At 45.2% G+C, this 27,083-nt stretch overlaps 2 protein-coding genes and 1 long non-coding RNA gene across 4 annotated transcripts in view; 1 reads left to right on the top strand and 2 right to left on the bottom strand.

Moving 5' to 3' along the window:
- Positions 1-5,001, bottom strand: part of TBC1D8 (TBC1 domain family member 8) — a 46,601-nt gene extending 41,600 nt beyond the window's left edge. Inside the window, exon 1 of one of the 2 annotated variants that reach the window (XM_081908872.1) lies at positions 4,803-5,001. In XM_081908872.1, coding sequence (XP_081764998.1) covers positions 4,803-4,929 — 127 coding nt within the window. In that variant the 5' untranslated portion in view covers positions 4,930-5,001. The remainder of the gene's footprint in view (positions 1-4,802) is intronic. The other variant, XM_081908873.1, reaches the window with a different exon arrangement.
- Positions 5,002-8,953: 3,952 nt separating this feature from the next.
- LOC309368648 lies at positions 8,954-16,285 on the bottom strand. The gene is made up of 2 exons (XR_014167836.1): positions 16,198-16,285; positions 8,954-10,039 (listed from the first exon to the last, which is right to left on the bottom strand). It is a non-coding gene; the product is annotated as an uncharacterized lncRNA (long non-coding RNA).
- A 415-nt stretch (positions 16,286-16,700) lies between these two features.
- On the top strand, positions 16,701-27,082 carry CNOT11 (CCR4-NOT transcription complex subunit 11). Its single transcript, XM_081908879.1, is given in 8 exon segments — positions 16,701-16,874; positions 16,876-17,425; positions 20,340-20,504; positions 22,290-22,442; positions 23,716-23,918; positions 24,086-24,288; positions 25,651-25,747; positions 26,743-27,082. Coding segments are annotated over 8 exon segments (1,590 nt in total). The 5' UTR covers positions 16,701-16,853; the 3' UTR covers positions 26,941-27,082.
- The last annotated feature ends 1 nt before the right edge of the window (position 27,083 follows it).

The raw sequence follows: 27,083 nt of genomic DNA, 5'->3' as shown, positions 1-27,083 counted from the left end.
TTATTTTGAGAGTTTTCTTTTTGGGACAGAAAACAAACGGAGAATAAAAGGGCAATTTGATAAGACAAAGCTAAAACCCACTTGGACTGCCTAAGGCAAACCATATAGTAGCTTCCATAAAAACCCCAAAAAGTATGATCTACCAAAGCAACTTTATTTTTCAACTTCACACCCTTAGGCTCAGTGGCACAGTCATAACGTTTGTCAGTTATTAAGATACTTCAGTCATTGGTCGGGGCCTAACTCTAGCAGCTGAGAGACTATTTTTAGATCTGAAAATTAATCTCTCTTAACACAGCAATTAAAAGGGGCAAATGGAAAAGAGAGAACAAACAACCAATTCTATGTATATTCCGTGGAAGAGCAAAAGAACGTGGTGAAATACAGAGACCAGTAAAAACCTCCCAGACAGGTTAAGCAAAGGCATAGCTTTGAAAGTGAGATAGTGGGAGCACTGGTAGTTAAAAGTTCAATAGTAAAGTTCAACAAGTCAAAAAGGTCCACATCAAGTCTGACTCATGCATGCCTTATGAGACTTCTAATGTCAAACACCATTTCATCAAAAATGTGTCTCAAAATTCTACAAATGCTTTACCCATTTCAATGAATGTAGACTGTTGTTTCTTGTTTCTACATTACGTTTCTCTTGTTTCTACTTTTCATTTCATCACTAACACCGCAAGTAAACCCAATATAATGGTATCAAAACCACAGAGTGCCGTATACTTTTTATTATGAAACACATAAACATCATGTTGAGTGCCTCTGGAAAACCAGGTTTGATGCTTAAATTCTAACAACTCAAAATTAAGGGCTCGAGTCAGTCAAAGATAAAAACTGTTAAGCACAACACACTTCAGACCACGCCTAAGTAACGGATTGGAGACTCTCATCATCCCTGAACATTAGCCAAGCCAGCTGATGCTGATGAAAGCTGGGCCCAAAAACACCTGAAAGGGCCAAAGCTTCCCCAACCCCAATTTAAGTACACCCAACCATCCTAATATGTACACTATTCTTGTTGGGTTTTTATGGTATAAAAAAGCAAGGGAAAGGAGTAGGAGATCTGGAGCTCCTAGGCTGCCTCCTTCTAACACCAGTGGGAGAAAATAGTGGTGGTAGGGATGGTATTTTGGCCTTTTCTTTAGGGGAGGGGGAAGAGTAATGAGAGGATTTGTTGGAAAAGGAAATACAGTATTTAGCTCTGGGAAGGAAATAGATTTAGAGTGGAATCTGGCCAACCAGATGTCTCTGGAAGCTCACAAATAAGAGCAGGCAAAGGAACTTCCCTTTTGATTGTCTCTAGTATTCAGATGTATACTGCCTTTGGATAGAGATTCCATTTAGCTATCACAGGTAATAACCGTTGATAAGACTTATTTTCCAAGAATCTCTCATTCATTTTGCAAATCCTTCTTAGGTTGTGGACATTACCAAACCCTGAGGCAGTGAATTCCATCAGTTCAATTATGTGTGCAGTGTAGCTTAATTTCATGTATGTGATGGAGCAGATTGTGGCCCAGGAGCAATTCAGAGCATGGCACTGCAGTAAATGTTGGGTTGGGAGTGGGTACAGAACATTATGTTTAGGGGTTTGGTACTCAGACCCCAACTATGGGCAGTATTTAACTAAGTTTCATTCATTAACTAAGTTTCATTAATTGACTTAATTGAGTCAGGTTCATTAATTTCAATGGATCCACTCCAAGTAAAAATTAGTTGAATACCACCCTATGTTCTGTAGTCAGTTTATGCTTAAGAGGCTTGTCTCTCAGGCCTGACTGCTTGCCTTCTGTAAGTGTGTTGTTTTGTTAGTCTGAACAGCAAAGTGAGGTCAAAGGTACAGCCAATGGCATTTAGGGCCCAGACAGTATCTTCTATTCTATTTTGTGGCCTTAGGTAAGGCACTTGCTTTCATCTTGTTCAACATTCTAGACTGACTCAGACCACTGGTGCATCTATTTTGGTATTATCTACCTCCCAGACTGTGATTCGTGGACCACCAGTGGTCTGCAGCATATCCATATTGATTTCTACATTTTGTTTCTTTTTAAATATTGTGTTTTATCGCATTACAATTTGAGTTCTATGGAATGTCAATGTCAATGCAATAAATTACAATATGTAAGATATAAAAGCAGCAATAAAAATACTATTTAAAATCATCTAGTGCAGCACATGACAACTGCTGCAAAAGACAGAAAAACCATCAAGTGGTCCACTGAGACCATCAGCAATTTTCAAGAGGTCTCTGGGAGGAAAATAATAGAATCCTAGAATTGTAGAGTTGGAAAAGTGTTGAAACCACTAGTCTATGCCAGTAGTCTTCAATATTTTCAGACCTGGCACTCACCTTTAACCCAAACATGCATTTGGAGCCCATTTCTCTTTTTTTTAAAACCATGTATCTGTAGGCTGGAAGTGCTGTATTGCAGCCCATCTGAGATCAGACTGCAACCCAGTAGTGCACCCTGACCCACCAAGTGGACACCAATAGTCTGACTGACAGCGGCTCTCTGGGGTTCAGATAGGGCTCATTCCCCAATTCTACCCTGGAGATGCTGGGGATCGAAGCTGCAACTTTCTGCGTGCAAAGCAGATACTCTACCACTGAGCTATAGGCCCAGATGTTGTAGGACAGACTGGACTTCTAGCATTCCCACATTTTGAAAGCACTAACTTACCCTGCTGCATGTTCAGTGTGATTTAATTGCATTACAGGCTGGACCTGCACTGGGCCATAAAAGTTATTATTAACAACTGTTGCTTAAAAAAAATAAAACGATCTGCACTGCTTATTACTACAAGTACAGTGGTACCTCAGTTTAAGAACAACCCTGTTCATAAACTATTCGGTTTACAAACTCCGAAGTAGTGTCCCGGTTTGTGAACTTTACCTCAGTCTAAGAACTGAATCTGAATGGTGGAAGGGCACTGGCGGTGGGAGGTCTCGTTAAAGAAAGTGCGCCTTGGTTTAAGAACGGTTTCGATTTAACAACAGACTTCCGGAACAGATTAAGTTCGTAAACTGAGGTACCACTGTACTCAAATGTGAAGAAAGTCCCAGAAGCGTAATAGCTTGGTTTCCTGAAAAAGTTGTACTGGCACTTCAAGGTTAGAAATACTTATCTAGCCTGATTGCTACACAGGCATCCTGTACTGGAATTGTGCCTGTGGTTACCCAATAGTGGAAAATCAAAGGGACTTTCAGAAGGAAAGCCAGTAGGCCATTATCTTCCAAAGCACCAATATATTAACAGAAATGTCAACATAATTAAACATGCCAGCAGAGTTGTACAGCAGAAATGTACTCCTGAATTAATTCACCAGAAGTTTTATGAGTGTCTTACAGTGCAATCCAATGTTTGTCTGCTCAGAAGTAAGTTCCATTGGGATAAAGGGAACTTACTATTCACTTGCAAAAGGACAGGACTGCAGCCTTACTGTTTATCAACACCTGTGGCCCTCCAAATTCTGTTGGACTTGCAACTCTCATCAAGCCCTAGGCAACTCTTCCTAGGTCAGGTATGACAGGAGCTGTAGACCCACAATGTCTAGTTGAGTCTAGAGGGTCACGGCTTCCCCATCCCTGATTTACACACTCAAGGTGCTTATTCTAAGCAATAATTAATACTTTTGGGGCACTCATTTCACTCTCCAACTTACAAGTCCTCTTCTCCTTTTCCCAAATAATCTGTTCCGTATGGAAAAATGTCCTTCATATTTTGTTTTTACTACAGTATTCGCCTTTTCTATTATGCCACCATTAAATTAGCTCAAATAAAACAATGCTTATTAGCTTATTTATGGGCATCATTGCGTTCTAAGTACCAAATGAAGCACTGCTTTAAAACCTTATACACAATATATACAGCCCTGCCCATGCTGTTCCATATGGAGAGTCCTAAATGCAGAGCTCTTTTCAAAATGTCATGTATTTTTGTTTCAAGCCGCAGTCCGTCTTAAATATAGCCTTCCATTGCCTTCTTATTCTACATATCTTATCTTGGCAAACTGGTAAAATCCCGCATCTCATGGGCTCAGGCTAAGCTCTTCCACGTTTTCCCTCTCTATCGGATTTCCTCCTTTCTCCCCCATTAGCAACAGCTGCTGCAGGCACCTGAACAAAAAACTCGAGTTGAATCCCACTCTGAAAACAATGGAGTTGTTCAGAGGACAGAAACCTTTTATCTTACGCCAAGAGACTTAGCAATAAAACCACAAAATATGGGCAAGGGGAGCTTCTATCTGCACGCAGGTTACAGCTCCTTCCTCTACTCCACAGTGACTTTTTCCAACTATAAGGTGTGGGGAAAAGTGACTATTTGCAATGCACAACCGGGGAGGGGGGGCAGAGGTAAGAATTCAGGTTGTCCCTGAACAAAGAGCCTGGTTTCTCCCCCCCCCCCCGTCCATCTCCTTTCCCCCACCCCAGGGTGCAGGGCAGCAGCAAAAGCCCCTCCACCCAGTCCATCAAGGCAGGGGGTGCCCCTCACACTATGGGAGTTACTTCCTCCTCTTCCTCAGTCCCGACCAAGGAGTCAAAAGACGACAGAAGTATAAAAGAAAAGCAACAAAGAGAGAGAGAGAGAGTCCCCACTTTCGGGGACGCCTGGAGAGGGATCCTCCTGGAGGCTAATAATAATATCGCGGCCACGACAGACCCACTCCTTTCCCCCCGGAGGGGTTGGGAAGGCAAAGGGCGGCTCGCACTTCCACGCCTGCCGACCTGTAGACGAGCTTTCCCGGCGGGGGTGGCGGCCCGCTTCCAGCCCCGGCCAAGCCCCTCTCCCGCCGTTTACCGGTGAAGCGCCCTCCGCCGCCTCCGTGGCCCCGCCGCCGCTGCAGCACGAAGTAGCCGCTGCTCTTCTGCGTGACCCACAGCTTCAGGGCGTTTTTCAGCAGCACCTCCTCGGGCTTCAGCCACATCTTGACGCCGGCCAAGCCCCTCCGCCGCCAGGGGTCACATCGCCCGCTCCGCCGCCGCCGGACCCCGCCGCCCGTCCACTCGCCGTCGCCGGCGGCAAGGCGAAGGGGGCGCCCTCCGCCAACGCCCGCCCCGCGGGGAGGAGCTCGCCGCTGGGCCCGAGAGCCTGCTCCTCCTCCCGGGGGAGCGGCTGCTGCTGCTGCTGCGGTTGCGGTTGCCTGAAGCGCAGGGCGCCCTCGTCCTCCTCCTGCCGCCTCAGAGGAGTTTCTCCTCAGAAACGAGAGAGGGAGAAGAAACCTGGCCTGGCCTTTCCAGGACGGGTGGGGGAAATGGGAGCGGGAGGAGCCGAAAGAGGAAATCCCCTGCCTCGTTTCCACACACCGCCCGGCCTTGGCTTCTTCGTCCCGGCCGACCTAGAGCAGGCCCGCCCTGCAGTAGCTGAGGGAAAGAGGCGGCAACGCCGCCGCCGATGGCGGGGACGTTTTCCTGGCGTATAGGACTAATTGCCTCCTTAAATCCCAGAGGCGTGGAGGTTGAAGCGCCCACGGGGCAAGAGCACGTGCAGAACGCGCGGTTACTGGGTGGGTTATGTTGGGCGTGCGTGTAACTAGGGCACTGCTTCCAAGGCAGAGAGAGAAGAGGGTAGGTGGCTTTCAAACCTTGGCACACCTCTTTCTTTCTTTCTTTTTTTTGGAAAAGAGCCCGTGGGATTGGGACTTCTGCGAGAATGCTGAGACGACAAATCCGTCGAGGGAATTTTGAGAAGTTACTTTAAACGCACCTTTTGTGAATGTAAAGCTTTCTGCCAACCGGAATGTTTATTTGACGTTTTAAATGGCTCTCTTCCGTTTTCTAACATTCCCAAATAGCTAGAGGGAGGCTCCGGTATGGTTTTACTTTAATATGCAAAGATGCACATTATATCTACTACACTCATGAAAAGAGAAACGTGATGATCCATCACAACCATGGGAAAGGGAAGAACTGCATGGTGTGAAACATGTCCAATGTCCATGGGGCTCAGGACCATCAATCCATCAGGACCTCTTTATGAGATTTGCTCCTTAGGAAGAACCAGAATCGCCACAAAGCAATATGCCCCCATCCTATCTCATCCAGGTGGTTCAGAAGAGCTTCATAGTTGATCATTTTGAAAGCTGTTGAGAAGTCAAGCAAAACTACCCAGGACAAGGGTTGCCAGTGCAGGGTGTGTTGCACTATTTTGCCTACAGAATACTTCCCTGGCACTCACAGGGTCCCCTTCCCCAGCTGAAATCTAGTTTGAAAGAAGCATTCTATTGCAACCATTAAAATTGGATGTGGTGTCTGCTTGGTTGTAGTGTGTCTGTGGTTTGACTTACTGTATTTCTCAGGTTTGCACAGAGAGTTCTGGAGTTGGAAGAGACCCCAAGGATCATTTGTCCAACCCCCTGCAATGCGCCCACAAGCCAGAAGAGGCTGACATTTGCCCCATACCCTAGAGCAACCAAGGTTGCCTCCGTCCTAAAACTGAGTTGGAAATGGATATAGTCAGTATTATCCAAAAATACCTGGCACTGGACCACCACACACTTACCCCGAAACCACATGAAATGACATGGTAACAATCCAGAACTCCAAGATCTAAAGAAGGCTAATTTATCAAAAGCTCTTCCCATACATACCTTCCTTTAAGGTAGCAAGTCTCATAGTCATCATCTAGACTTTTCTATTCTGCCGTTCATTAAACATTCGATTGCGGCTTACAACAATATTGAACAAACTCAATTAAGCACATTAAGCAATAAATACAACAAGCAACTGCCAGAAACATCACAAGAGGCTAGGTTGGTAATGATCATCAAATGCTTGGGCAAACAGCTGTATTTAAGAAAGCACCAAAAATGCATCACAACTGGCTTTTATTGTAGAGAGGAGTTTATTCCACAAACTGAGTGCCACCACAAAATAGGCCTTTACCATGGAGGGCTACTGCGAGATGGACTGTGCCACAGACAGAAGGGCATCATCTGAACAGATTGATTACTGCACCTTCTTTCAAAGAAGCATTCTCTTTGTAACCCAACCAGTCACTCTGATTCTGGCAGCTACTGTAATTAACAAAAGGAGCAAGGAGCAAGCCTTAGGCTGCACATCTAAAAGGTATCCATAGTAACAGAACAAGCAGAAGCCAAAGTCCTGTTATCCTTCCCTCTAGTGTTATTTTCCTGTGTAAACATAAAAGAGGGGTAATGGATTTCAGCACACTACAGTAGTTTCACCACCACCACCACCTGTCGCCCTCCATGACTTGGAGACTGAACTTTTGAAGTAGGTAGCCTCTCCTCATGGAAGCAATGTGCAAGGAATCTCCATGAGCAAAAGCCACTCCAGTTCAGAAGTTCGCCCTCCAACTTGTGGAGGGTGTCCAGGGGTGGCGCTAGAACATTAATCCACATGCCTCCTCTCACTTGTTTATTTAACTTGTGTGAATGCTTGAAGAGGATTTATAAGTGGCTGTTGCTGTATTTGTGTTATGCTACTAAGCTGGTGCCACATATAATAGTGATGAGTCTCAGTCAAAGTGGGGGCCATTGTAGGATCAGGCTGAAAAATTATTGCTCTCTGAATCTTAACGCAAGTGGGAAGCAAACTGAACGGTTTCATAACATCAGTGGTTTTAGTTGACTTATTTTTCTCCTAAGGCCATGTATTATTTCTGTGAGACCATTATCCTGCCAAAATGTTGCTTATTTGGCTAAGATCACTCAACAGGATTTTGAAATTAAAAAGGAACTTTAATTTTGAGGAACTCTGAGGAACTGCCTCAGACATTAAATAGGTACAATATTACCCTGCTCAAGATATTATATATCTTCTCATGCAGCTCTATGGGAATGTTCTAATCTACAATACTCTTGCTTCATAATTCTTGCACTAAAATATAGCTGATTTCCCTTCTCTCTTTTTTAGCATGATGGAAAAAAGTAGGCATATACAATTTTTTAGTGCTCATGAATCCTCACAATAACACATTTTCTTTACATTATATCCCATTATGACTATTTGGCAGCTGTGCAGCAAACAGTCTCTAAACAGCACTTACATAATAAGAGCACACATCAAATTTCAAGGCCGTGCTCAAAATCTGAACAATGTCAGAATTCATCTGGTTTGTATCAATGTTATTACTGTCCACAGCAATATGGAAAATGTATGCCTTGTCCTGCAATCCTGCTACACCAAGACATTTCCTATTACATTTCTAACATGCCACCTGGGGATTTCAAAAGTGCAACAGTAGAAAGTAGCTGCAGAGGGCAGAAACATGGAATACTGTAAACATATTCTGTTATCTTGCCAGATGCATTGTGTGTCTCAGTAACTTTATCCATTGGTTTTCTTTAATATTATTGGCCAATGACAATATCACCAAAAGGAAAATGCCCATAACCAAGAGATGCAGAGAAACTCCACATTCCTTCCCTAAATTTCCATCATTCATTAAGATACATACACACTTTTAGTTCCTTTTTTTACAAACATAAGAAAAATATGCAGATAATGTTGTACCCATGGGTGGATTATAATGGTGCAATTGGAGTAATTGCACCAGGGTCCTTTACTGCAAGGGCACCCAGACTCTGACCTTCCATTTAAAAACAAGGTAAGTATGTAGTCATCCTGGAAGAAAAGTTAAAAAGCAAAATGTGCAGGCAACCAGTTCTGTGAGATGAGCCAGCTCCTGCATGTCAGTATTTTTAGCCAGACTTCAGTGAAGTCAGAGTTTTGACAAGTAAGTTGCTTGAACACCAAGCTATAGGAATCACTCACTGGGCACCTGCTCTCTTTTAGTGCACTTTATTTCTTCCTTCAGTCTCATTTTCTAATCCTTGGAATCTCGTTTGCATTTCCTTCCTTTCTTGCAACCAGTATATCTTTCCTGTAGAGGATTCAACCAAAACCAAGTCCTCCCTATACATTAGTTTCTGCACATCACCTACACAGCAAGTGTAGTCACCCTATTAGTAACCACACTATACGTAGTTACCCATTAGTAACTATATTAAAACACTTTATTCAAACACTTTTTCCAGACTCCCACTGGTCCACTTCAGTGAAGCCTCACCAGCTGACTATAATTGAGGGCTTTTGTTGAATTCCCATGATTCAGCCCCTAGTAAAGTGTAGGTCTGTTTCTGCTGCCTGTCCTGGAATCTTCCTCTGGTTCTCCTACAGACACTATAGCCTAGCACTCCATAGTGTCCCTCCCTTCTCTCTCAGTGGCGTAGACAGGTGCTCTTCTCATCTCTTCAGTCTGATCCAAGTGATTCAGCTACCCCAGGCAAGTCATCAGTCACCAATACACTCTGTCTTCCTTTCAGATGTTCTTTTTTCTTCTGCAATCTTCTTTCACTGCTGTCTTCATCTTCTGGTTGAACACCAAGCACCAATCAGCATGGACTAACCAACTAACCCTCCTGCTGACCACCACATAGCCATATATATATTACTACCAGTCAACTGCACCGATTAGCTAAGAATTCTAAATCTGCAATAACCAATCTGAATATGCAAGTCTTCTATTCTTCTTTTGCATACTGAGAGTTCTATTTCCTCCTTGCTGTCAGTTGAGATCTCCCAGTGACAGTTAAACCAACTTCCACATAACCGGAGGATTCCCCCATCAAACGCATTACAATACAAATGGCAGAATATATTACACAATATCCATTAAAACACAATTAAAATAGGATTTCTTCACAAGTGCCAATGAAAAGATGTCCTTGCCTCAGTATGTTGTGTTTCCTTAGATTTGCAGTTTAAATTAATAATAAAAAAAGCATTTCCAAGTGGATAACCCTCTCTGACTGTTGATCCTGGTGTTGTCACACTGCACCAAAGGCATTATTATTGTTCCATGGTGTTCCATGGTGACTTCCTTCCGGACTGAGATCATTATACATATTAATCTAGTTTTAGAATCTTCTTTGAAATTCACTGATATATATTCAGTTTTGAATTACATCCCAGCACTGTGGGAACTTTCAGATGGACAACATAAATAGGTCCCAAGGGCTTTTGTGGCAACAGAAAGATGCATTCTTCAGCACTGGAAAGATAAATCTCCACCTGCAATTGTACAATGGACAGAGGACATTAATGTACTTTCCGCATTTGGACATGCATTTTTTAACAGACAACAGATTCCAGACTCCAAGGGGGGCATTTGGATGGCAGATAATGATATTAATGCTTAGACAGTATTTTAGTAGACTTTTGTAAAGCACTCTTATTTTTTTATATAGTTGTTACCAACAATTATTAATCTGCATTTTTTTCTAATACCAACCCGTTCCCTTCTACTTCCCTTCTTTCCTCTTATTCTGAGCTATATGTTAGGAAAAAAACTGTACTGCAAGTATAAATATAAAAAAATAAGCCACTTAGGTTGGCTTGTTTTAAACTAACCATAGTTAATGTTAGGCAGTTTATTGATTCAGACAGAATGACTAACAGCAGTTAGCAAAAGCTTTTTACTACCTCCTTGTCCTGGCTAGATGGGAGGAGGAAGAGGCCAGGAGGGGGCTTTATCCAAATGCAGTAACCACTGTATACATGCCTTCCAACATTATCTTTCCTCAAGTCATCAGCCTACAATTGGTCCCATATCTACCATTAGCTATCTACATAGCTCTTAGCTTTGCTTGCTTATCACACTTCTACATTTTGACTTTTTAAATGTAAAAAAGTAAAGGTAAAGGTACCCCTGACCGTTAGGTCTAGTTGCAGATGACTATGGGGTTGCGGCGCTCATCTCACTCTATAGGCCGAGGGAGCTGGCATTTGTCTGCAGACAGCTTCTGGGTCATGTGGCCACCATGACTAAGCCGCTTCTGGCGAAACCAAAGCAGCCCATGGAAAGGCCGTTTATCTTCCTGCCAGAGCAGTACTTATTTATCTACTTGCACTGGCATGCTTTTGAACTGCTAGGTGGGCAGAAGCTGGGACTGAATAACAGGAGCTCACCCCATCACGGGGATTCGAACTGCCAATCTTCTGACTGGCAAGCCCTAGGCTCTGTGGTTTAGACCACAGCGCCACCCACGTCCCTTATGTAAGGACTACTAAATGTGACTTCTGTTTATTAGGAGGACTCATTCAGTACCTGAGAATGGTCACTTGATACAGAGGAAAGAGCTAGATATAATTTGGGCCAACATGTCCTCCTAAACCCATATTTGGTGACATAATGGGGACACAGAGGGGCACTTATTGGGAGAAGTAACAGTAGGCAGGAAGGCTACTCAGCCCCTCCCACACTTGCCATTGCCACACTCTTCATGCCACTGTTTCTTCATTGGCTTTTTATAAGGGGCTGCTCACTGCTCAGAAATAACAGTCAATGTCGGTATAATGAAGATACCAAAACACATCCTCTTTAATGGCTCACTTAAATTAGTCCCCTTCCCACAAGTAAAAATACTTTGTTCTACTAACTTTCCGCTCTGTTTTAAATATGAACACTCACTGCAGTGTTCAAATAGCCGGGCCGTTGAAGAAAATCAATAGTTTTCTATTACATGCATTATACCACTGCAATATATCGTACAAATATGTGTAATGGCTTTCAGCATTAAGTTAAGATGGAAAAAGCATATATACACTAAAACTACATCACACTTCAAAAACACCAAAGAACTGACTGTGGAAATATGGCATGTTTCCAATGTTAGTCTTACTCAAAGTAGATCCATTGAACTTAATGGTTTATGATTAACTTAGGCCAGTGATTTTCAAACAGGGTGCCGTGGCACCCTGGGGTGTCTTGAATGATAGTCAGGGGTGCTGCGGGCAACACTGGCCTCTGCCCCTCTTTCCTTCCCTCCCTCCTCTGATGCCCTCTTGCATCTCTGCCTCCCAGAGGCTTGCACAGCTGTTTGTTGCGGCAGCCCTGGCTACAAAGTCCCCAGGCAAATGGTGCCTCTGAGGCTGGCCAGGGGGTGCTTCCCAGGCCTCTGTGAGGCAGTGTGAGGAGGCATCTCTCTTTGGGGTAGTGGGTGGCAAAGAGGCTGCCCAGAGGACTCCCAAGGAGAGAGGATAGGAGGCTGAGGGAACACTCCACAAGGGAGGGTGTTTGAAAAAAGGGTGAGGGACTGCCAGCTCTGCAGGCAAGGGGTGACATAACTGGGCTCCTGAGCCCCACAGGGGTGCCACAGAAAGAATGTAGTTGATCAAGGGAGCCATGGACTCAAAAAGGTTGAAAACCTCTGACTTAGGCCCATCTGAACTGTTATTGAACTATTTGTATGTGGTTTAATGCAGAATAAAAAACAAACAAATTGGTTTAAACTGAGGACAGATGTAGGTGACATATTCCGATTTGACATGCATGGAAGCTACCACCACAGCCTGATCCTAAACCATGTTTACTCAAAAATAATCATGCTGCAAAACTGATGCTGCAATCCTATAACTATTTACCCCGGAGTAAGCCACTGGAACTTGGAAGAGACTTACTTTGAAGTATGCATTACAGTAGAACCTGTTTTCAAATGTAATCCGTTCTGGAAGTCTGGTTGACTTCCAAAACGTTAAAAAACCGAGGATCAAAGGGCTGTTAGCAAAGTCAAGGGGGGGAATAGAAAAACATGCTTCGGAAGCCGTTCGACTTCCGAAGTGCATTCGAAAACAGAAGCATTCACTTCCAGGTTTTCAGCATTCAGCTTCTGAAACCTTCGGCAGCCAAGACATTCAAAAACCAAAATTTGACTATAAGATTAACTGAGAGGCTCAAATTCTAGCAAACTCACCTGGGGGGTAAGACCTGTTGAACTTAGGTTGTACACACAGGGGCTGCACATCCCATGAAATTAGTGGATGTCTGTTTCACCTCGCCTCAAGGGTGGGCCGGCTTGTGTACACACTCCTGTCTTCTATATCCTGTGCACTCCCTCAGCTGCTTTGTGAAGCCCTCTATATAGGATCAGTGGCATAGCGTGGGTTGTCAGCACCCGGGGCAAGGCAAGTAATTTGCACCCCCTAACCCGTGGATTTGTGCCCTCTAACCCATGGATTTGCGCCCCCTAACCCTAACCCCTAGATCAGTGTTTCCCAACCGGTGTTCCGCGGCACACTAGTGTGCCGCGAGAGGTTGCCTGGTGTGCTGTGGGAGGGAGGCGGGCGAGTCGGGCGGCACACGCGGGGCGGCGAGCGAGCTCCCTCCCACATCCCATCGCCGGCTCTGCACCAGGCGGTAGAGCTCGGCGAAGTCGCCACGCTGGAAGGCCAGCAGCGCGCGCGCCTTGGCCAGGCTCTCGCCTGCCTGCGCCTCCAGGCACGGCGCCTCGGCATCAGGCGGCAGCGAGCCCAGGAAGCGGCCCAGCCGGCCGGGGTCGCCCGCCTGCAGCAGCGCCTCGCACACGCACGAGACCTGCTCCGCCGAGAAGCGCGGCGACTGCGGAGGATCGGGCGCGGCGGAGGCCAGCCCCGCGCTTGGAGAGGACGCAGCAGCTGTCGCCAAACCCGATCCTCCTCCTCCTGCTCCGCCGCCGTCCTCTGGCTCTCGGCCGGGAGGAGCCTGCGGCGACGGGGCGGGCGCATAGGCGCCGACACCATGGGGCCTGAGGGGGCCTGAGCCCCCTCAAAAATTTTATTGGGGGGGCTCTGCCCCCCAATAATTAAAAAAATTATCGCGCGCCTTGGCTCCCTCGTCGCGCGCCTTGGCTCCCGCGGCCGGCGAGGGGAGCCCGGGCCGCGCGCAGCAGCTGCCGCCGCCGCCGCCTCTCCTGGGGGCGCCGCGGGTGCGCAAGGGAGGAGGGCGGCCCCCGGGGGCTGGGAGAGCCGGGCTGCCGTGGCCGAGAGGGCTGCTCTGCCGGGCGCCGCTGACATAATTTAAGAAAATTATCGCGCGCCTTGGCTCCCTCGTCGCGCGCCTTGGCTCCCGCGGGCGGCGAGGGGAGCCTGGGCCGCGCGCGGCTGCTGCTGCCGCCGCCGTTTGTGGTCATGGCGGAGCTGCCGCCTAGGGAGGAGGGGAGAGGGGGCTGGCGGGGGGGGCAGGCGGTGAAGGGGGCTTGGCTGCCCCTTGCAGGCTCAGGTGTGCACAGGTGGGTCCCTGGCCACCTGCATCTCTGTGTGTTGATCAACTGGAGGGGGGAAGGCAGGTAGAATTTGCAGCCTCTCAGGCCAGGAAGGGGGAAAGATTTGGGGTCTGGTGAATGTCTGGTGCGGTTCTTGTGACGCTCTGGCCATCCTGGGGTGTCCCCGGAGAAGAACTCAGAAAGGCCTGTGGGAAAGATCTGAGCCCTAAACTGGCTTTTCTGGTTCCTGGAGGGAGGCGAGAGCTGAGCTGCCGGTTCTTAGGAATGTCCTCCTCTCTCTCTCTCTCTCTCTCTCTCTCTCTCTCTGGCTCTTCCCGCCCAGGGCTTGTGGGCATCTGCTCTGAGAGGAAGATGGAGGTGACTTCACTTAAAGGTCATGGAATCATAGAGGTGGAAGGAACCCAAAGGTCATCCAGTCCAACCCCCAGCAATTCAGGACTCACAGCTAAAGCATCCCTGGCAGATGCCCCCCCCCGACCTCTCCCTAAAAGCCCCTTCCCCTGTCTGACTGCTCTCACCACCAGAAAGGCCTTCCTAATGTTTTGTGGGAATCTCCTTTCTTGTTTCCTTATATTTTATTGAGAGTATTACAAGGAGTTAAATTGGCGGGGGGGGGAGGGGGAATAAAAAGGTTACACGCACTAAAAATAAATAGAAGCAGAGTAAACGAGCAATAACAAAATAGCAATGGAATATAATTAAGCCTACAGAGCTATATATGCAAATGGATCTACTTATTCTTTCCCTTGAAGATACATTGATTCGTTTGTTACTGTGGTTTCGATCAATACTTTCCAAAGATCTTTACATTTGTCCATGCATGATCTTTGTCTGAAAGCTCATGGGTTGCAGGAGTTGTCATAGGAGGTTATATTTTTGACCTTCCAACTGTTATGGAAATTACAGGGGGGGCACATATTTAAAGTTGTTAAATGTTGCAAATATTATGCCTGAATGTACCCTTTCAACTTGACAGCTCAGGGAAGTTACCTAGATAAAATCCTGTAACACAATGTATCAGCCTTAATCATTTTGCAGATGTTAAGGGGGGGGGCAGAGCCTGCAGCCACCATCCCTTTCCAGTGGGGAGGGGGCAGAGGAAAGACAGGAAGCTTTTCCCTGCAGAGTTAGACCCCTTGGCTGCGTGGCCCTCGGGTCCCTTCAAACTCCTGGGCGTTTTGCTGGTGGGGGGCTGCGTGGGGGCCTGGGCGATGTCAGAAGAGGAAGCTTGCAGGCCTGGTTGTCTGTTGGGGGCAGCCGGGGGGCTCGGCGGGGCCCGCGGGGAAGGGGGCCATGTTCGCGGCGCGCGGGATCGCGGCCCCCCTCGCCCGCCTCCGGCCCGCTCCCCTCCCCCTGCGCGCTGCCCTAGCCGTGCGGGTCTCCTCCCCCTGCGCCGCCGTCCCCTTTCCACATCCTAGGAGCCGCGGTCCGCCTACCGCCCCCGGGCTGCGGCGCGGCTCCCAGCCCGGGCTGGCCTCCGCCTCCTGGGACGCGCGCCCACCCCCGCGGCCCCCCAAACTTCGGAGCAACTGAATGCTTTCCCATGTAGAACAGTCCCTGCAAATAAAAACCTAGCATATTTGGAAGAGGGATGCTAGCCTAACCATTACCTTCTATGCTGTTACTATTTTTTTATTTTTTTTTACATAAGTAAAAAGTGACCTTTCCCCATCTGGCATGGTGGTGTGCCTCGAGATTTTTTTCATGAAACAAGTGTGCCTTTGCCCAAAAAAGGTTGGGAAACACTGCCCTAGATGTTGCGCCCAGTGCGGCCGGCTCCCCCTGCACCCCCCACACTACGCCACTGTATAGGATGCTAGTCACAATCCACATCTAAACCCTGTGTTTTGATGCATTCCCTCCCAAAGCAGCTTTGAAATATAAGCCATATGAAGCCAGAATCTCCACCCTCTCTCCACCCACCAGCGTGGACAGATAGCGGGCAACTTGGAAACACGTCCAACTGCAGGGGCAAATGTGATTTGAAACAGAGAAGGATCAGAGTTAGAAGGGACCCCCCAGGGTCATCTAGTGGGACTCAAACCCACAACCCTGAGATTAAGGGTCTCATACTCTACCAGCTGAGCTATCCCTCAAGACCTCGCTGCATCTTAAGCCGGCAGTGCACCTTACTTCGGAGTAAAGGTGCACAAGATGGTACTGCGAGTCAAGAATCACTGCATAACCCACTGAAATCGGAATCGGCTGCACTTCTCACGCGGAAAGACACTCTCAAGGCCTCAGCTATGTACATTAAAGTTGCGTTGCTTCAGTTACCTTTCTTGAAAAAAAAAACTGCTTGGAAATCAGACTACAAACATCGAAGCAACACATTACTCATCAGACCCGGCAAAGCGCTCCACCTCAAAGGAGGAAACAGCCAATCCCGTCCCTCTCCCTTGAAGTTTTAGGTCTCCGAGCGGCCAATCCCGCTTCTCATTCCAGTATCTGGGTTCGGAAGAGCCCAATCCCTTTCTGCCGAGGGGGAGCCACGGAGCTCGGTTCCCAACCTCTGGAAGATCGCCGCTCGCTTCCGCTGCTCCCCCGCCGCCTCCCTTTGGTTGCCCGGGTTTCATCGCTCCTTCCCTCTATATAAGCTTTGCGACAATGTTGGAAAGCGGGACCGGCTATCCGGCGGCGAGCGACTTTACGGTAGAGCCCGCTCGCGCGGAGCGATAGCCGCGATGTCTAGATAGAGCGTGGGCGGCAGAACGTTGCGGGAAACATGCGCGCGCACGGGGGGGGGGGGAGGTAAATGAATAATGAGAGGAGTAGCTGGTAGGTAGGTAGGCGGGCGAGGTAGCGCGCGCAGGCGAGGCCAGACAGAAGGAAGGGGGCGGAGCTGGATGCCGGCGGGTGGGGCCAGCGTTAGTCCCCCAGCCCGGCTGCGCTACGGAGGCCGCGGGTTCGATACCCGGTGGGGGTTGTAGTAGTAGTAACAATAGTAGTAGTTATAATAGCAATAGTAATAACAGCAGCACCGAGGCGGAGTTCTCTCCTCCGCCGCCGCCTCGTGGAGAGATGAGCCTTTCCCCGAAGGAGCTGTCGAGCCTGCTGAGCATCGTGTCGGAGGAGGCCGGCGGCGGCACCTTCGAAGGCCTCTCCACCGCCTTCCACCACTACTTCGGCAAGGCCGAGCACTTCCGCGTGGGCTCCGTGCTGGTGCTGCTCCTGCAGCAGCCCGACTTGCTGCCCACGCCGCCGCAGCGCCTCACCGCCCTCTACCTGCTGTGGGAGATGTACCGCACCGAGCCGCTCGCCGCCAACCCTTTCGCCGCCATCTTCGCGCACCTCCTCAACCCCGCGCCGCCCGAGAGAACCACCGCCAGCAGCGCCGCCGCCGCCGCCAGCGCCGCCACAGGCCCGGCCGGGGGTGGCGGAGGCGGCGGCGACGACGGCGAGAGGCCTCCGCTCTCAGGTACCGCCGGCCGAACGATTCTCCCCGTGGGGGGAGAAGAGCGGTTTCTCCTCAGCAGCAGCGCCTCCTTTCCCACACCTTAGTTGTACGTTTGAATCGGGGTTGGGGGAAACCCGTGGCCGTCCGGATGCTGCTGGGCTCCAGTCCCGGTGATCATCATCATCATATAATACTAATTACTACTACTAGCTCCCACATCTGGAGGGCCGCAGGTTCCTCACCCCTGGCTTAAAGCGGAATAAATGCATTTTTCCGTCTCCCCCATCCACCACAAGTATGTCAGGATTTACGGTGTTGTTTTTGAACTCCTTTCTTTCATTTAAGTTACTACTTGTCCTGTGCATGTTGATTCAAAAGCATGTCCCGTTGAGTTCAATCAGGCTTGCTCCCCGCAGCCCGTGAATGTACCTATACAGTATAGGATTGCAGCTTTAGCCCCAGTGATTAATAATAATACTTAGAGCTCCCACATCTGGAGACCCACAGGTTCCTCACCAAAGACTTAAAAGGAATAGATGCATTTTTCCTCCCCACCACCACAAGTATGTCAGGATTTTAAGGTGGTTTTTTTGAACTCCTTTCTTACCTGTGATCCCTCCACCCACATCATTTTCATTTCAGTTACTGCTTGTCCTGTGCATGTTGATTCAGAAGCATGTCTCATTGAGTTCAATCAGACTTGCTCCCATGAATGTACCTGTATAGGATTGCAGCTTTACTCTCTTGTTGTAACTTTGGATGTGTGTGGCATGCTTTTTTTGGGTGGCCCTGATTTAATGGCTGTCATACTGCCTTCCTAATCATCATTGTTTATTCTCAAGTAAACAGCACCCATCACTTCCCTGTTCAGACAGTCACATATCATCACATATAAGTGGGCCAGAGCCCCTGGGGGAAAACGCCCTTGTGGAATATTACCAAACATTCATGTTTCTAGCGTGCTGGCTGTGAGTAGGGAAGGGTTTTAGAGGGGTTTAACACTTTTGTGTTAGGTGATCTTGAACCCATTGGGTAATAGGTACCCATCTTGCAAAGTGACCCCTCCCTGGTTACAGTGCATAGGCTCATCTAAATTTAGGTGAAAACTTGTGATGCTTACACAGATTGGAAACGAGGAACACTTTAAAAAAAATGTAATTAATGTAAGCTACCTTGAAAAAAATATTTGAAAGGCAGGGTAAAAATGGATTAAATAAATATATTTATCTAGTTTAATATTAGGGCTTTGTAAGGAAAAGTGTGTATGCATTCACGCATGATGACAATGATAGCCAGTCATGCCGTCTCACTAAATTCACATGCAACAAAATACAGTAGTACCTTGGTTCTCAAACTTAATCCGTTCCGGAAGTCAGTTCCACAACCAAAGTGTTCCAAAACCAAGGCACGCTTTCCCATAGAAAGTAATGCAAAGTGGATTAATCCGTTCCAGACTTTAAAAAACTCCTAAAACAGCAGTTTAACATGAATTTTACTTTCTAATGAGGCCATTGAGCCATAAAATGAAAGTAATAATCAATGTACTGCAGTCACACAATCAGTAGCCGAACTAGGTTCCACACAGCCACATAAGCAAAAACAAAAGAGCTGCAAATACAAAAACGCAAAATAAATAGCAAAAGCAGACAGACCTCAGCGTAACACTCAAAACGGAAGTGTGGCACTCAAAATGGAACATGTACGGCTTCCGAAAAATGTTCGCAAGCCAGAACACTTACTTCCGGGTTTGCAGTGTTTGGGTTCCAAGTTGTTAGAGTACCATGGCGTTTGAGAACCAAGGTACCACTGTAGATATTTGTGTGATCATAATAGATCCTTTTTTGTAAACAAGAATTATATATGTATGAAAATCAACCAGTTTCAGTGGTTTATTAAAGCCAGAACTTTGAATTGTGTTTAAGAAGCCAGGGCCTGACTTTGGCAATAGTGCCTTCTGTCATAATTCTCTTATTAAAAATATAAGAGCTCTGCTGGATTAGACAAATGACTCATCTAGTCCAGCATTCTGTTCCCACAGTTGCTAGTCAGATGTTTGTGGGAAGTTCACATGCAAGATTTGCACACAGTAATCCACTTCTGCTCGTGCTCTCCAGTAGGTTAGAGACTTACTGCTTCTGAAAGTGGAAGTGGTACATGGCTGTCATAACTAGTAGCCATTGATAACCTAATTCTCCTTCCCCCAAGTGAGGCGCGCCTGGCTCATTGACTTTCAGGACAAATTTAAAAACATTCATGTTTACTTTAGGTATTTGATGGCTAAAAGACACTGTTCCTGGTAACCTTGAGATCCTCAGTTGAGAATGTTGTTTTAAAAACAAATTTTAAAAACTTTTATCACTGCTGCTCTGGGCTCCTATGAAAGAAAGGTTGGGATATAAATAAATATGTTACTGTTCTTATTAGTAACAACAACAAAAACCTGTAAAACATGTCATGAGTTGGTTAGATGAGTAAGAAAGTATTAATTCCTATATATAAGTTGGGGAGAATAATGTTTGTGACCCTAATTGTAATTGCAAAATATGAGGATGTGTTTGTTGATACCAAGGAAATGTGTAAAATATGAGGACAATGTAGCAAAAGTACCAGTCTAAAAGGTTATTTTAAAAGTCTTTCAGAATATGTAAGTTGAGATGAGGAAAATTCATTTTAAAAATACTGTTCTAATTCTGAGTATTCAGTTACTGTACAAACAGATGCTGTTTTAGCTAGCTTAATTTACAGCCAAACAAAACTTTCTGTTTTTGGTTGTATGTTTATACATAAATCACTTGCATTTCACGTAAACCCAGTTGTTAGAGAAGAGTGCAAAATATTTCTACCCATTTGTTACATCAAGTTAATATTTGTATTTCAGTATGTATAAAGTACTATTTTTAGCACATGAAATCCTGAAATGATGTTGCCTTTCCAGGTTTTCTGCCTCCTATAACCCCGCCAGAGAAATTCTTTCTTTCCCAGCTGATGTTGGCCCCACCTAGAGAGCTCTTCAAAAAGACGCCAAGACAGATTGCATCAATGGATGTAGGAAATATGGGCCAATCTGTGGATATCAGCGGCCTTCAGCTGGCTTTGGCAGGTAAAAATTTATTGTTCTTGCTGAGATCTGATCCTGCTCTAGAATGAATGACATATGCACTACCTTTGTTCTTGTGCTAAGTGTGTGCGTAGAAGTGGCTGTGTTCTTGTGCTTGCAAGCTAATGTTTGTATTTTTATAGTACGTGTTTACAGTACTTTGCTGAATTTGAAAATGAATTCGTCACACTGAATTTGTCAGTGTGTGGCTTTTAAGAAGCAATTATTGGCATGCTGAAAGGTGGAACAATGATTCTTTCTGGTCAGCGGTTGTGTATTCTGGCAGTTCTGCCTCTAAGATGTGGGCAAGAAAAGCTATTGCCAGAAAGAACAAGGAGAGAAAACAGTTGATTTAATTGTTCCCCCTAGAACACTACTCAGGTGAAATAGGCAAGGCACTCTGCAGGAATCAGAATGGAACTTCCATGTTGCTAAACAAAGAGGAACAGAAAAAAATGATTCAAATTTGATTTTCACTTGGACAGTTGATGTTAAAACAAACTTCCTAACTTTTACAAAGAGAAGTTGAGCTAACAGTATCTTGATTGCATTTTGCTCTTCACACTGCTGGGATAATTTTTCAAATAAATTCTCATTTTGTGCTTTTTGTAGCTAGTTTTGTCACTAAGCTTCTTGCCAATTACGTGTCATATGTTGCTTTGGAAAAGGAAAAGTATTCTGGCAATGTACTGTGTTAAGTACAAACTGTTTATTTGATGGAAGACTTAGTTGATTAAGGATCAGTGACCTCTATTGAAATCAGATTTTTTCCAGCACCCTCACTTTCAAATCAAAGGAGACTTCCTGGAATTGACAAACAAGGGGAAAATACTGCACTAAAATATCTCAATTTGTTTTCAGTTTGAATAGCGCGTAGTGCTTTCCTCTCTTAACTTGAAGATGTTTCTGAGGTCATATTTTGCTATTTCTAGAAATATTTTCAGGCATTATTTTACATACTTGTTTAGAATATGATATAAAAAGTTGATGTATGTGCACATGAGTAAGAACAGGCTTCCTCAACCTCGGCCCTCCAGATGTTTTGAGACTACAATTCCCAGAATCCCTGACCACTGATCCTGCTAGCTAGGGATCATGGGAGTTGTAGGCCAAAAACATCTGGAGGGACAAGGTTGAGGAAGCCTGAGTAAGAACTATAAAATACACCCAGAGCTCTTTTTTACAAAAAGCCTTTGCTGTGTCAGTTTCTAATTCTGAAAAGTATATTAAAATACGGCTTGTGGTTCACAGCTGTGCACACAAATTGTTACCTAAAATTACAGTCAAGGGACCACAGATTCATACTTAGCACCAACCCTGCCTCCGCCCTCATACTGTGTTTCTGTGTGGTCCTCTCCTTGATACTGTGCTGAGCTCTGGAAGCAATTGGAAAGCACTGCAGAATTAGAGAGAGCCTCTTCCATGCCTAGAGAAGAATGATAATTCTCTCAGAACTTGTGCTTAGCTCATCTCAACCAGTGTTGATCTCACAAGTGCTTTTGTGAGTTCTCGATCTTAGACTCTTAAGTTCTCAGACTCTTCCAAACAGTGCCCTTGAATTACAGTAAGCCATATTACCTTATTGTGAGATGGGTGCATAAAAAAGTAAAAACAGCCTCTGATCAGATTTATAGTTCATGATGTCTGTTCAAACCTCTGAATCCTGATTCTTGTGGTTACTCATGTTGAGTATGGGTTTCATCCAGGGGTGTTGCTCAGTTGACAATTCTGTTTGTTTTACTCAAGATCACATGCACTGAACATTGTGTTAACCATTTTCCCTTCTAGAACGTCAGTCTGAACTGCCGACACAGAGTAAAGCGAGTTTCCCCAGCATTCTCAGTGACCCTGACCCAGATTCTTCAAATTCTGGTTTTGACAGCTCCGTTGCCTCCCAGATCACTGAAGCTCTAGTGAGTGGACCAAAACCACCTATTGAAAGTATGCATTACTTTCTGTAATCTTTCACCCACTTACAGCATAAAATAGCTATAACATTAGTTATAATCCCAGCACTTCATTTCTGTTTGTGATTGTACTGATTGTAGCAAGCTTTAAAACTTGTAAAAAAAAACCTACTTGATTGCAATGAAAGCTTTTCTCCAAAGCAATGACCAATAGGATAGAATAGCTGAATTGGTCTGATGCTTTTAACTTTATGGTTAGTCTCTCCACACTAACTATAAACTAAACTAGGTTTGTAACCTTAGTTCTAATAAGTAGTACAGTGGTACCTCGGGTTAAGTGCTTAATTCGTTCTGGAGATCCGTTCTTAACCTGAAACTGTTCTTAACCTGAAGCACCACTTTAGCTAATGGGGCTTCCCGCTTCCGCTGCACTGCCGGAGCAAAATTTCTGTTCTCATCCTGAAGCAAAGTTCTTAACCCGAGGTACTATTTCTGGGTTAGTGGAGTCTGTAACCTGAAGTGTATGTAACCTGAAGCGTATGTAACCCGAGGTACCACCGTACTATGGTTCAGTCCTGTGCTATATTCTGCCATTATTCTAGCTATGAACGAAGAACTAGAATATACATAGGACTCATCTGCACTGCACATAAAGCCGTTTCATCTCTGTAAAACGAAGTCACAACTTCCCCCAAAGAATCATGGGAACTGTAGTTTGTTGAGGGTGCTGAGAGTTGTTAAGAGACCCTTGTTCCCTTCACAGAGGCAGAGTTCCTTGGGAAGAGGAATTGATTGACAAAATGCTATTGAGAACTGTTGCTCTTTCAGGGGAATAGGGTTCTCCTAACTCTTAGTACCCCTTTACAGTCACCAGAATTCTTTGGGGGAAGCCATGACTGTTTAGAATGGTAGGAGACTGCTTTGAAAGAATAGTGACGATGGGGCCTTATACTCCAGTTTATACTATCAGGTTTCTGAATGGATTTGTAATTTTTCATCATGCCCTAAGTGTCGCCGTAGAATTCATCCAGATCAGCATGCGACAGATTGCCCACAGGTTTTTATGGTGGTTTATCAGTTACCCTGTTTTGGAATTGGAGGTTTTAGGAAAGTTCTCAGCTGCAAACATTGCACCACTATCGTATCTGAACTATCACGATTGTTTCACGGAGCCTGACAGTATGGCATAGTGTATTTCATTATGTGTTCAGAATGTAATGCTTAGGGAGAAGTGAGCATAATATTTAGTAGGCTTTCTGTACCAGGTGCTTTCAGATTGATGATATGAATGCAAATTATTTTTCCAGGCCATTTTCGTCCAGAGTTCATACGACCCCCGCCTCCACTTCACATTTGTGAGGATGAGCTCGCTTGGTTGAACCCGATAGAGCCAGATCATGCCATTCAGTGGGACAAGTCAATGTGTGTGAAAAACAGTGCCGGAGTGGAAATCAAACGAATCATGGCCAAGGCTTTCAAAAGTCCTTTGTCATCAGCACAGCAAACGCAGGTGTGTGTAGTAGTCAGGTGGTACATAGTCCAATTCTATTACTGTGCATTTTCTAATGTGAGCTTAAAGTATCCTTAAACTTGAAAGTAGTATATAGTATTGTCACCTATATTTTGTTGTGCCTTGTTAAGTCTTAAGGTGTCCATTTATTTATTTTCTCTCTGCAGCTTCTTGGAGAATTGGAGAAAGACCCCAAGCTTGTTTACCACATTGGCCTCACTCCTGCCAAATTGCCTGATTTAGTGGAAAATAATCCTTTGGTTGCTATAGAAATGCTGCTTAAACTTATGCAGTCAAGTCAGATAACAGAGTATTTTTCAGTCTTGGTCAACATGGACATGTCTCTGCATTCAATGGAAGTTGTCAATCGGTAACTATTTGTCTACTTTAGATTGCTTTGTTGGCATTTTTAAACGAGCTTGATTTCTAGTATCCATGCAGCCAGTTTGGTCCCATCAAGGAACAGTATCCTGGGTGCCTGTATCTGAATGTTGGTGTAGTTCAGTGTTTTGCACTCAGTTCTGCGGACAAAGTACATGAGATACAATCAGAAACAGAATTGCCGGATTGGTCCAAAGGATTTGGACTACATAGGGGCAGGGAGGTATATTGTGTCCTATGTACAGAGCATGTGGATGAATTGCATGTGTGCACATAAACAGGAATCCCTACAGCATTTGGGCTCTCCATATACATGAGCCCCCTTCCCATTCCTGTCCTAATTTTGCTAGTTTTTAATTAAGCTCATGAAATTGGAGAGAATGTCATGACAGTGGACCTGTGGATAGTTCAGTGGGGAGAAGCTTTAGGATTATTCCATATCCTTGGATTCTTCTTCCTTTTTGTCTTCTTTGACAGCCACAGTCATTGGAAAGAGCCAGTGCAAGCTCAGAGGAAGATACCCATCTATGCACTTTCAGGATGGTAGAAACCAAACAGCTAGCTGTTTGTAAATGTTATCGAGCCTCTGTGTCCATTCCTATGAAGGGACAGATGGCGTTTTAAATTGGGGTGGTGTAGTGGGAAAGTAAACATGTACAGCCACTTCATGTTCAGCAAATGTGTAACCATTCACAGTGAAAGAGGGTCGTTATCCCATTAGTTGTGATTGACTAGTTCTTAGTAATAATCTCTTAAACAATAATTCCTTCCCAACTTCAGTACAATGTACTATTTTAATGTGCTTTAGTGATGCATTGTTAGCTACCATGGGCATTTCTTAAAACAAACAAGGATAAAAGGTTTTATAAATGTGTAGCACGGCAAGTGACAAATCCATTAATTCAAAATCGGCTCATTTTTTCCCTCCCACTGACTTCATTCTAAAGACTCAGGCAGAGAGATCAGCTCAGAATATATGCAACTGTAGAAGAGGGATATGAATGAAATGAATAATCATAATGTACCATTCAAAAATAAACCATAAGATTGGGGGTGGGTTGAAGTTTAAAGCTGACCTGTGCACAAAGTAGCCCAAAGGAAGCATCAGCCCTACATTTTGAAAGAATAAATTCTCTTCCTGATCTTTTCACACCTGCAGTTGTATATTTCCTTTTCACACTCCTCATGTTAATATCACACCATAAATGTAGGAGGCTGTGTGAACATTTGCGAAAATTCATTGTAACTAAATTGTAGTTGCTAAGGAGGTATGAGATCAACTCCCACCCCCCAGCATAGAATTGATGGGTGATCTACTCATAGTTAATCAACTATTTTCCGTTTCCAACAGTCTTACCACAGCAGTTGATCTTCCTCCAGAATTTATTCACCTTTATATCTCCAACTGTATTTCTACTTGTGAGCAAATTAAGGACAAGTATATGCAGGTAGGTTTTTGGAAGCATTTCAAAATGAGAAACTATTGAAATTCTGGGACTGGTTCACCCAGGCTTGGAGCGGGGGATGAATATCCTTATGAAACCCTGTACATAATTTGTACCTGGGAATTTGAAATATTTGCCTTGCTCATGGAGCACAGTATTTTGGTGTCTTACTGTTCTTACTATTCCATACTTTTAAAGTAGGGGTGGCTAATCTATGGCCTTCCAGATATTGCTGGACTCGTTTGCATCGCCTCCAGCCACCTTGGCCAGGATCCAAGGATGAGCAACACCTGGAAGGCCAAAAGGTCCCCCACACTTATCAAAGGTATATAAAAGGAACCAAAAGAAGAGGAGGAGGAGGAAAGCACAATCTATTTTTTAGGGTTATTTTCCAAGAAATTAAAATGAAATACTCTAATTCAATCTGTGTTTCTGAATTGTGGCTTTTAGTAATAAGAAAACCATTGGATGATTGAAATTGACACCTGGGCTGGGGGATTTTTAAACAGGCTATTTATTGCAGAATTTAAAAAGTGAGGCCTGTAAATTTTAACTAGCTTATAAAGTGAACAGATTTGATCTTCTTAAAAGAGATTTTATTTCCCTGAAGCTAGTTTGTGAGCTGCTGCTTTGTTGGGTCAACAGTCAATATATAGTGTTAGCACAAGTTTGTCGTCTCCATTACAGTCATACCTCATGTTACATTTGCTTCATGATACATTTCCAGGTTGCGTCCCACGGCAACCTGGAAGTACCAGAACGGGTTACTTCTGGGTTTCGCCGCTCGCACATGCGTGCAAAATGACGTCATGTGCAGAAGCAGCGAATCGCAGCCCGCTTGTGCGCAGACACGCTGCTGCAGGTTGCGTTCTATTCATGTTGCGAACAGGCCTCCGGAATGGATCCTGTTCGCAACCAGAGGTACCACTGTCATTTCAGTGAGCCTACTTTGAGTAGAACTAACATTAGATATAACCCATGTGTCGTCTATGTTTCAGAACCGGCTAGTACGACTTGTGTGCGTCTTTCTACAATCCTTGATTCGGAACAAAATAATTAATGTACAGGACTTATTTATAGAAGTGCAAGCCTTTTGTATTGAATTCAGCCGGATAAGAGAAGCAGCTGGCCTTTTTCGATTGCTGAAGACACTTGACACTGGTGAAAATCCTTCAGAGACGAAGACTTCAAAATAATACTTCATTTGGAAGAATGCTTTATATCGGATTAGGATTCTGTATGATTTTTGTATAGTTCACTATTTGCTTGCAATTAAGATGCTATTTGTGCTGTATTAAATATTGCTTTTTCTTGCTGGAGAAGTTTGAATGATGTTGAT

The sequence above is a fragment of the Podarcis melisellensis genome (assembly GCF_964234715.1).
Source record: "Podarcis melisellensis genome assembly, chromosome: 4".
In the NCBI taxonomy this organism is placed as follows: Eukaryota; Metazoa; Chordata; class Lepidosauria; order Squamata; family Lacertidae; genus Podarcis; species Podarcis melisellensis.
Note: the sequence above shows the minus strand (reverse complement) of the source record. Positions and strands in the feature narration are given on the sequence as shown.